Genomic DNA, 10,878 nt, shown 5'->3' with positions numbered 1-10,878 from the left:
CTGTCTACTGCCTGTTTCCTGCCGATCACTCAGATGGGATGAAGGATCTAGCCAGCGCCAGGGGGGGGGCCCCCAACAGCCCGAAGAAGGCTGTACATGGGGGCGGGCAGGCCACGGCAGTCAGTCCTATATGAATCCATTCGTGTCTACAGAGTGCCCTCGTGGGGTGGGGCCGTGCTGGAACTTGCGGCTGCCCAGGCAGAGTGGGGCCAGCAGCACCCTTCCCAGGTGGGAGGGCGGAAGAACCCTGTATAACCTCTGAGTCCCCCTATAACCCCTGACTGGGGATGAGTTGGATCTCAAACTGTCAGGAATCAGGTGGACATTTCACTTTTCTTCTGTCTGAGCCCAGGAGTGAAGGGCTGAAAACCAATGCTCCAGCTCACCTCTGACTCTTGTGTGACCCTGGGTGAGTCCTGTCTACCCTGGAGGCCCAGGGAGTTGGAGGAGGGGGAAGAAAGCCAATTATGCTTAAACCTAACCCCGATCCAGACCCTGGCCCTGACCCCAACCCATGACCCTCACCCCAACCCCACCCAGATTCTCAGGCTGATCCACACTTGCATCATGAACAGGCCCAAATCAGCTTTAGGGGGTTATTTTCTCCAGAGAGCTGCTCAGCTCTGCACTCCTGCCCACACGCCCATGGAGGTGGCCCTGCCTCCTGAGGACGCACAGGTTGCTGACTCCCACACCTCTTGCATACATCACCCAGCAGCATGGTGGGTTTGTTTTGATTTTTTGCTAAGTTTTATTTTAATCCAAGGACTTTGATTCATACCAAATGTCATTGTAGAAACAATAGCAGAATCCAAAGTCTGGGTGATCAATATTACTCAGGCAGCAAACTCGTCAATCACAGAATTGTTTTAAAGCAGGTCCCAGTTGTGTTGCATGGTTGGGACTTCTTTTTGGGTTTTTTTTTTAACACTGTTCTTAAATATAAAGCTTTGCAACAAACCTTTGACTTATGTCAAATATAATAAAAATTAACAAATGAGTATACTGTATCAAAAAGTACGAAGATATACATTTCATGCACATACTTGTATATATGTATATATGTATATATTTTACATGCACACATAACTTATTCAAACTACGGCCACTGCTTGACTGGTCCAGATGCAGACAACTGGTTAATGCATTTCAAATTTGGCAACTCACTATGAGATCTCAGTGGAAACATATGATAGCTGAGAAGAGAGGATACAGAAACAAAACCCAAAGTCAGGAAAACAAGACACAGTATCTCTTCCCCCACTCCCTGTAGTTTTCACCAATTCCAGTGTCTAGAAGAATCCAGACAGACTGGTGAGGCCGTGTGGGGCTAGAACAGTGATTCTCCACCCAACATGGCCTGGGAAGCAGCTGCGGTTCTGCACAGAATGGATACATTCACAATAACGTGGGCCAGAGATGAAACATCAGTATCAAAATACACATCCTTCTGCTTTGCAACAGGAACAGAGCTATCTCATGCAGAGTCTGAGATACCATTCCAGTTATTATTTCCTATTGCAGTAAAATACTCTGTAATCTTAAAGTTTCAGAGTATTGTGCCTTCCAGTAAGGAGATTCTATAAAATGGTTTGGTCACAATCATGCTGAAACCCTAGAACAGGTGGTGGTCTTACGTGATTTATTTCTATTGAATGTGTGTCTTTTGTTGCATAGCCCTATGGGTTAAGACATCCACTCACTGGGACACACCTCCACACAGAGAAATGCACACACACGTCACAGGCCAGGTTTCTTTAAGGTGAGTCACGGGGCAACAGCCAATGGGAACACTCAAATGATCCAGCGAAGAGATCATCTGACATTTCCAAACACGGAGGATGCACCAAAATCTACTCATCTAAATATTCCTTTTGTTCATGAAACAAAGGGTCTCCCGGCATTTTATGCACAGCCTCCTACCTACGGTGTTTCCCTTTTGACAGTGGCCATGAGGTTGGATTTCCCTTTCGCTTCCTGCTTTCCCGTATCTTGTGCCACAGTGCTGGGCTTCAGATGGCTCCTACCTGAGCCTCAGTCGCCAAGCTTCTCCTTGCCCCATCGCTTCCTCTGAGTTTTGGCCTCATTTCAGTCGGGCCGTCCCAAGTGCCCACACCTGCACAGACACAGGCCCTCCCTCCTGCCCGCCGGGTCCATCTCCACTCCCCCACCTCTCCCTCTTCCCACGACCTCTCCCTCTCTCTGGCCTTATCTGAAAAGAAACTTTCACAACAGATACCACGCCCTCTTTGGCAGGCATCCAGTCCCTGAGATTCAGATGTAGAACAGACTGAAAACACCCCATACAAGGACAGGCTCTACACTGCTCTGTGGCTTCCCAGGAAACCCTTCCACTCGTGGGAGGAAAACAGGGAAATGGTCGCTTCATTTCCAACTACAACCGTCCCACTGGATGTTATATGAGTGTTCTCCATGGACACCAGCTTTCTATTTGGTTGATATTTGGAACTGGAAACAGTTCCAAGGACTCACCCACGCTTCACACAGGCTTCACGTCACCGCCCCCAGGAGCCTGGCACGAGAGGGCTCAGAAGTCAGGCACTTGGTCGAGAGCAGCAGAAGCCAGGGGAGCTGGGGGGGGGCACCTAGGCTGGACGCAAGAGCATCTCCTCGCACAAGCCACACACACACTCACACACACACACACACACACACACACACAACCAAAGAGCTGAGAGCTTCCTACAGGTTGGATTTTTTTTTAAGTTCTGTTACTATTTCCTTCCCCATTTTTGTTTTTCTCTTCTTTCTAGATCAAGTGTATGGAATTGACAAAAGAGGGAAGGGTATTTCGATTAAAAACCAAAACCAACAGCAAGAATGTTTTCCAGATTTGGTCCCTGTCAAGGTTGACAGCATCTGGGAGAGGACAGAGAATGTGTGAGTGTATTTCTGGTGTCCATCTGCTGTTTCAGGTACAAAGAGCCACGCCGGATGTGTTTGTGTTTGTGGGCACCGACAAGAATGCACAGAGCCACAGGCTGGGCTCCCGAGGCTACTGCTGTTGACCATCAACTCTGTCTTATCTGGCCAGGCTTGTAAACATGCCTGGCTCCGTGCCACACACGTGGATAAAGGATGGTCTCTACCAGATCCAGACCTCCTAAAAGTGGCCCCGGGCACACCCCCCAGACGCTGGGAGCCATCACACAGGATTCAGACTGACAGGGTCCCACTCAGCACATGCAGCGACTTCCCGTGTAGGGTCTGTGGTACAAGACCCAGGCAGGCAGCATACAAGGGGACAGAGAGAGCCACGTCCCTCTCCGAAAGGGCTTTAGGAATTGGTCCAGTGTGAAAGAGAAGGTGGGGGCGGAGGGGTGGGGGGAACCATGGGGCCTCCCCCCAGCTGGCCCCAAAGGTGCGGCCCCTCCTCCCAGGGGCTGCTGCCCCTGCCTCGGTGCCCCTGCGCATCCCTGGGAGCCCAGCATGGATGATAAAACTCATCGGCTGGAACGCGCCCACTGAGCAGGTGCGCGGCGGAGGTGCGGCTAGCACCAGTGGTCTTGGTCGGGGTGGTGGTAGCTATGCCGAACCCGGCCACCCGAGCTGAGCCCCAGAGTGCAGTGGTAGCCGTTGGGCACGCGGCGGAGGGGGTGCGACTGGGAGGTCAGAGAGGACACATAGGAAGTCCGGGAGGAGCGGCCTGAGTTGGTGGCCACAGCCTCCTCGAAGGTAAGCGTGTCCTCGGGCTGGGTGCGGGCAGTGTCCTCACTGTCCAGACGCTGCCCCAAGTAAGGGTCAGAGCCGATCCTAGAGCCGGCGGCCAGGGGCTGGCTGTGGGGGTCTCTCTGGAGCAGAGCGTTGTGTTCGGAAAGGCCACGGCTAAGCCGGCCCGGGGAAAAGGTGGGGAGGCTGGTCTGTGCCCCAGCAAAGTGGACAAGCGAAGATTGGCCATCTTGTAGGTGACACTGGGAAGGGGGGTCAGCGAAGTCTGGGGGAGCTGCCTCCGCCCACCACGGCCAGGGGTGCTAGCACCGGATGTTGGCAACAAGGGGCTCCCATTCACTGAACCACCACCCAACAAGAAAATAGAACAGAGAAAAAAAAAATCAAAGTCCCAGACCAGAGGCCAATGCAGGTGAGAACCATGGAGGTGGGGGGTGAGGCATGGAGAGAGGCAGGCACCCTGGGAGGGGACTCGTAGGGTGTGTGGTGGAGGGGGGAAAGCCGCTGGTGCCGGTAGGCCTGGGGAGGTGGTTGGGGAACAGTGGGGAACAAAGGGACAGGCACAGCTCAGGGAGAAGGGAGACCAGAGGCCAGTCCAGGGCAGTTGGGAGGGGAGGATCGGGCTGGTGCGGGAGGAACGGAGCAAGGAGGGGGGGGAGCGCAGACTCGGGCCTGGGAACCAGGACATGAAGGAGGATTCGGAGCATGGTGGGGGGGGGCTCATAAGGAGGGGCAGTGAGGGGGTCCTGTCTTACCGGTCTTGGGGGTCCTGGCTCCTGCCCAGCTGTTGGTGACGTGGGGTGGCTGCTGAGGGAGGGTTTGGGCTGCGAGGGCTCCCGGCCCCCAAAGCGGTCACAGGAGTAGAAACACTGCTTCTCCGAGGAAGAGGAAGAGGGCTGCCTCCGCTCTTGGGACCGGCCCCGCTCCTGTCTGCGCTCCGTCCGGCAGCCTGTGGGCCCCTCTCGCAGGGGTGGGCCTGGCCCTGCAGCACTGCTGGGTGCTGGCCAGGAAGAGGGGAAGTCAGCACAGCGAGCCAGGTGGGGAGACAGACCCCCAGCCCAGACCCAGTCCCCAGGGCCAGCAGGGGGACCCAGGGGGAGAGCTGAGGTGCGTGGGTGATCCTGCCTGGTTCCCAGACCTGGGCCTCACAGCCCCCTACTCAGGGCCGTTTGGATGGTGGAGGCACAGAAAGGAATGCCTCAGGCCCTGGCCATAGGAGGGACCCCCGCATGCACTGCCATCTGTGTCTGCGGACAGGCTGGGCCCCTTCTCCAAGGACTTCTGCTTCCTGTCCCTGCGGCGATGGCAGCGGTGGTGGTGATGGAGCAGAGCCTGGCTGGCTGGGGCACAGTCCAGGGCAGCGCTGCAGAGATGAGCCACGTGGGGACGCTGGGGCGCCAGTGTGGAGACGGAGCACTTCTTGGGGCTGGCGTTGGGGGCCGGCTGCGGGTGGGATGTGGGTTGGCACACAGTCTGAAAGAGGGGCCTGGGGCAGGCTCCAGGGCGGCACTGCAGGCCTGGGGTTCAGGAACCACCAGGCCCCTCCCTCTCCCCAGAAAGCTCTTCCCCACCCAGGCCCACCCTTTCTCCCAGAGCACGCTGCACAAGGTGCTGTCCGTCTCTGCCAGCGGGGCCCAGAGAGCTGTTGGCCTCAGTGTCCCTGGGGGACAGGGAGGATGCCAGGAAGAGGGAGGCTGCGGGCCTGGCTGGGAGAACCCTGAGGGGTGGCTGCGTGTGATGGCTCTGCTGGGCCAGGGCCATGGGGCTCCTGCCCTGGGCTGAAATCGGGACCTGCGGAAAGGGGCCCTCCAAGGGGAGCTGACCCACAGCCTCCACTCGGCATCCTCAAGCTGGCCGCCCAGCAGGCCAGGCTCAGGCAGGGGAAGAGGGCGGGAGCCACCACCAATGGGAGGCAGAGACAAGTTTAGAGAATGAAGTCATTTGGAATGTGCAGAACCAGGAACCACAAAAGGAGGCAGGGACAGAGCCAGCCGCAGGCAAACACTGAAGGTCCCCGGCTGGAGGACATGCCCCTCTAAAGCCCCTCACCATCCCAGGAAGTGAAAGCAGGGCCCCCTGACACAACCTCAGGTCTGCAGGCCCCTCTCTGAGTCCTTGTGAATGGGCCCACAGCCCCCTTGCCCTGGAGCTTCCTGCTCGGTACTCAAAGCATCCCCGAAGGAGCAGGGGATGGAGGTGGTGCCACCTCCAGAGTCCAGAGAGAGAACAGGGCAGGTCGGGCGCCTGGGTGGCTCAGTTGGTTAAGCGACTGCCTTCGGCTCAGGTCATGACCCTGGAGTTCCAGGATCGAGTCCCGCATTGGGCTCAGCAGGGAGTCTGCTTCTCCCTCTGACCCTCCCCCCTCTCATGTGCTCTCTCTCTCTCAAATAAAATAAATAAAATCTTTAAAAGAAAAAAAGAACAGGGCAGGTCCTCCCCAGAGCATCCATGGGGGAAAGGGAGGACCAAGCTGTGAGGCACCGTGTGCATGGCGGGGGGGCCGGGGGGGCAATGCAGGCTGGCGTGGGAGAGGGGTGTCCTAGAGAGAGGGAGAGTCTGGGTCAGGGACACTGGGCTGGGAGACGGAAGCCCCAGGGCCACAGCAGGAGGCTGAGCACCGGTGGGTGGTGGGGATTCCTGGCAGGCCTCCGAGGACTCTGGCTGCACCTCTTGAGACCATCGTCCTGGGAGCTCCCAACGGGGCTGACAGTGTCCAGGCCGCAGTGCAGGTAGGGAGCCCTCACGTGGGACACAAGCCCTCCCCAAGCCAGGGCTCCTCATCCCCCACGCCCCCACCCTCCCATGACCCTGGCCCTCCCAGACCACCCACCTGAGTCTCTGCAGCCGGGCGAGGCATGGAGGCCGCGCGTCCCTGGCTCTCCAGTCCGGGTTGGGGCTCCCCATCAGGACCGCTCAGGGCCATGCTCTGCATCTGGACGTCCACAGCCTGGGCACACAGCAGCCCGCAGTCACACCGGCCCCCACCCCACTCTCACCTTCCCCCCCATCCTGGGCTCCCCGCCACACTCCTGCCATCTCCCACCATCCCTGTCTCACCCCAATCCTTATCTCATCCCCCATCCCCAGCCTGGCTCCCCAGCCCTGGGAGCCCTCCCCGGGTTTCCTGGCTGCACCACTGGGATCTCTGTAGAGTGGCCACGCTCCAGGGGTGTCCTTGCCTCATAGGGTACCTCCTGGGTCCTCTGAGTACCCCAGGAAACAGACTCCTTGATGCCACTCTCCTGGGTTTGTCTGTAGAGAAGAGAGGATTGTGCTGTTGGCTCAGAGGTCTGTGGGCCTTGGAAGGCCCACCAAGGACCTGGCTCCAACCTGCCAGGAACCTATACTGGCCCCTTCTACTCTGGGTTAGAAGCAGCCCAGACGCATGAGGCCCTTCAAGTACAAGCTCTCAAGTGGCCACACAGCAAGGGATGTGGACCCAGTACCAGGGCTCAGAGCAGATGGGCAGAGAGGGCCCCCGGACATGAGTCCGAGGGAGGTCTGGGCCCACCGCTTGCTGGTCTAGGGACACCCGGCAGGTTCCTCGGCCCTAGACAGGGCCTCCCAGGAGTAGTGGGAGGCCACATGTGCACAGCATGCATGACGCAGAGGGCGGACATCCTGTCTACACTGGTGCACAGCAGGCCCTGAGCACTACGTTAGGGGCAGTGTAGTACTCAGGGAAACCTACCTGATTAACAGTCCAAGACCCACAACCAGGCTGCAGAAAAGAACGTCCAAACATGTACAGATGAGGAGGAAATCAGGAGCCCTAAACATGCAGGCTGTGCCCAGCCTGGTACCAGGCCCCACACCTTAGCCCTTGCTGTATGAGGCAGAGCACAGGCCCCCCTCTTTGGGCTCAGCCAATGATTTCCTTTAGCCAATAAGGGTGTTAGCAGACCTGGGACCCTGCTGGCCCTGAGGGGGTGGCTGAGAGGAGCCTGCCTGCTACCACCCCCCAGCGACACACGGTGCAAGACAGGTAGGTGACTGTTAGTTCGCAACACTTGGTTTTGGGTGGTTCATTACCAAGAATTATTGTGGCAAGAGTTAGGGGTTAGGTAACAAGGACGTTACCAATTTGTCTACAAAATACAATTGCTTCAGAAATCACTACTGGAGTGGAGATCTGAGGAAAAATGTCTTAGAGGAGTTAGGAAGACTAGACACACACAGGGCCTCAACAGAATGGGGTCAAAACAAATCATTTTCAACGGGCAGTGAGGAAGCAGAGGCAGAGGCCCCTCACTGGAAAGGGAAATGGGCACGCACAATGGGAGGTGACAGTGGGAACCACCGACTGTCTAAATCCACTGACCTCAGTGCCATCAGAGGCACCCATGTAACGTTTTGGGAATTAGCTTTGGAGTCCACCATGGACCGCTCCAGCAGCCCGCCTGGACTAGCTTTCAGGCAGCATCTGCGGGGAACCATTCGGGGGGAGGTGGGCACGGGGTGGAACAGAGAGGCCAGTCTCCCAAAGTGGTGATGGGACCTGAGGGCTCCATGTCCTGCAGCACAGCCTACAGGGAGCCCCTCTGGGAGGGGGAGAAACCAGGAGTCCTGCCTCCTCCGTGCACCTCGCACCCTGGCCAGGTACTCACACGGCCCCGCCGTTGCTGAGGGACGCAGAGCTCTTCTGCCGAAGGAAAACCCGGGCTCCTCGGAGCACAGCCGGCTGTGTCTGCTCCAGCGTGGCCTTCAGAGGGTGGAACAGGGACACAGGGCCCATCTGTAGAAGGGACGCAGGGAGAGGAAGAGCTCTAAGGGCACAGACAGGTGTGCCAGAAAGCTGGCCTGACCCCACAGCATGGGTTGGTGCTCCTTCTGCCCTGCCCCAGCCCTACACAGGAGGTAGGCGGGGGCTTACTCCCAACCTGGCCTGTGAGTGACATCAGGAAAGTCATTTCACTTCTTGGAGCTTCAGTATCCCTACCTACAAAATCTGGGGACCTCATCCAATTAAAAATGGTAAAAGGTTTCATCTCATCATCAACTTGGATTGATGGGTAGAGGCTGCATGAGCCCGGACTGAGCAGAATTCTAAGGACATTTCAGGGCTCGGGGGGTGGTGGGGGGGCACTAATGGGTGTCTGCAACAGACAGGGGAACGGGGGATGTGGTGTGGGCATCAGATACTTCCCATCCCACGATGGGTGAATGTCCCTGTAAGCTCCAAACCAGGCAACTTTCTAGACAGAGTCTACGTATGGTCACTGATGGTTTGGCTGCATGTGTGGGAAAGTTGTTATCTTTGAAGGATGACGTCAGGAAGATGGGGCCCCAAACCAGCCCAGTCAGAGTCATGAGTGGAAGAAATCATGACCATGGACCCATCAGTTTGATTCTCTCTGGTCCTTGCCAATGTGGGGTGCCAGACTCTGAGGTTTACTTCTTGGAAATCCTGGAACTCGGTACCTGGGACAGGCCTCCCGTGGCCTGGTGAATCTGGGCTCTGGGGGTCTTGCTCTGTTTGTAGAAGTCAAATATCATCAGAGCTGCGAACACCTTTCCTACGGTCATCTCATCGGCTGGAGGGAGAGAAAACAGAGGGTGGGGTGTGGAGGAGGAAGGGGAGGTGGGGGGCAAGGGAACAGCCTCCACCACAGGGACTCCTGGACATGCTCAGGGAAGGGCACAGGGCTTGGCCGAAGTTGCATCTGTGGACACTGAGCACGTGTCCTCTGGAGCTGTACTGACTCTCCACAGGGCCCTCCATCTCCTCCCAGTGAAGTGGATGTGGGGTTTAATCTTTAAGCACCTCATCTCTAACTGTAGGAGTCTCCCTGCTGTTCTCTGGATTTTTTAAGTATACACCCCCACCAGGAACGTGGGTGACTGTGGTCAACAGAATAACGCCCAGGGAATCCCTTCCCACAGTCCCTGTGCACCCACTGGTAAGACCGTTCTCCCTGCAGGTGGAAACTAAGTCTAGACTATTGACGAGGTCACCCTGGCCCAGACCTCCTGGCTCTGCCTCTGGGTGGGACACAAAAGGGGGGTGAACAAGGAGAATTTCTTGCCCTCACTTACGTTTATGGGGTGGCACCAGTAACTCCAGGGTCTTCTGGGGCAGATTGGCCCACACAGAGGAAATCTCCTTCCTCATCTCTGCCTCCCACTGATGCTGCTTGGTGCCGGCTGGGGCAGGACAAGGGTGTGGAGGGGAAGAGAAATGTTAGGAGCTGTCTCATGGGCCCCCTGGGGGAGCCGGCACAGAGAGGTGTGGTGTGAGGGGAAATGGGACAAGGACTGTGCCAGGAGAAAGGGCAGAGCGGAGAGAAGCACGGCCACGGCGTCTGTCGGAGCGTCCCTGATGGGCACGTGCAGAGACAGAGGCCTGTGTGCGTGGGCCCTGGGAGTGGAGAAGGGATATGGTGGCGGTCCAGCTGTTCGTCCAGCCATTCAAAACTATCAAGAGAGCACCCTCCCATGCCAAGGACTATTCTAGGTGATGGAACAAAAGCAAAGGAGCCACCTTTGTGGCACCATGTGGCTTGACTCAACAATAAAGTGGCAGTAAGTTCAAAACCTAGTGTGTTGGGTGCAGGAAAAGCTTAAGTAGGGAGGGATGAGAAATATTAGGAGGGCTGAAATTTTGGACAGGGTAGTCAGGAAAGGTCTCATGAGAAGGTGGTGTGTGTGTAAGACCCCGAAGGCAGAAAAGGACCAGGGGGTGCAAAGGCCTTGGTGTGTCACACAACCAGCCAGGAAGGCAAGGCTCACTGAGCAGGGTGTGGGGGTGAGGGGTTGCAGGGAGCAGATGTTGAGATAGGAAGCAGCAGAGCGTGATAAGTAGAGGGATAAAATACTCTGATTGATCTTTTTTTAGCATCAGGTTTACTATGGCACAATGTACCTACAATGAAATCCACCCTTTTCAGTTATCCCATTCTATGAACTTTGGTAAATCCATAAAGCCGCACATCCACCCCACAATCGAGTCATGGTATATGGCCCCACTGCCAAAGTCCCTCTGTGCTCCCTTTGTAGCTGACCCCTTGGCCTCCTCTCACCCCGTCCCATCCCTAGTGTGTTTTCTGTCTCGGTCTGTTTTGCCTTCTCCAGAATGCCACACAAACAACGTCATCGGGTGTATTGGCTTTTGAGTAGGACTTCTCCACTCAGCGTGGTGCCTTTGAGATTCAGTCCACGTTGTTGAGTGTATAAGTAGCCTGTTTCTTT

The 10,878-nt window shown here is 56.6% G+C and overlaps 1 protein-coding gene across 1 annotated transcript in view; it reads right to left on the bottom strand.

Moving 5' to 3' along the window:
• Positions 1–3,512: 3,512 nt before the first annotated feature.
• The window catches only part of LOC148164225 (voltage-dependent N-type calcium channel subunit alpha-1B-like), a 73,868-nt gene continuing 66,502 nt past the window's right edge, over positions 3,513–10,878 (bottom strand). The window contains 10 exon segments of the mRNA XM_088023785.1: positions 3,513–3,910; positions 3,913–4,043; positions 4,450–4,690; positions 4,926–5,133; positions 6,521–6,637; positions 6,687–6,704; positions 6,825–6,942; positions 8,298–8,425; positions 9,112–9,224; positions 9,727–9,834. Coding sequence (XP_087879911.1) covers positions 3,513–3,910; positions 3,913–4,043; positions 4,450–4,690; positions 4,926–5,133; positions 6,521–6,637; positions 6,687–6,704; positions 6,825–6,942; positions 8,298–8,425; positions 9,112–9,224; positions 9,727–9,834 — 1,580 coding nt within the window.

This window comes from Eumetopias jubatus, unplaced genomic scaffold (genome assembly GCF_037043125.1).
Source record: "Eumetopias jubatus isolate StellerSeaLion01/CBP00866 unplaced genomic scaffold, mEumJub1_p1.0 scaffold_6, whole genome shotgun sequence".
NCBI lineage: Eukaryota > Metazoa > Chordata > Mammalia > Carnivora > Otariidae > Eumetopias > Eumetopias jubatus.
The sequence above is the reverse complement of the archived record's forward strand: the minus strand, read 5'-3'. Positions and strand labels throughout refer to the sequence as shown.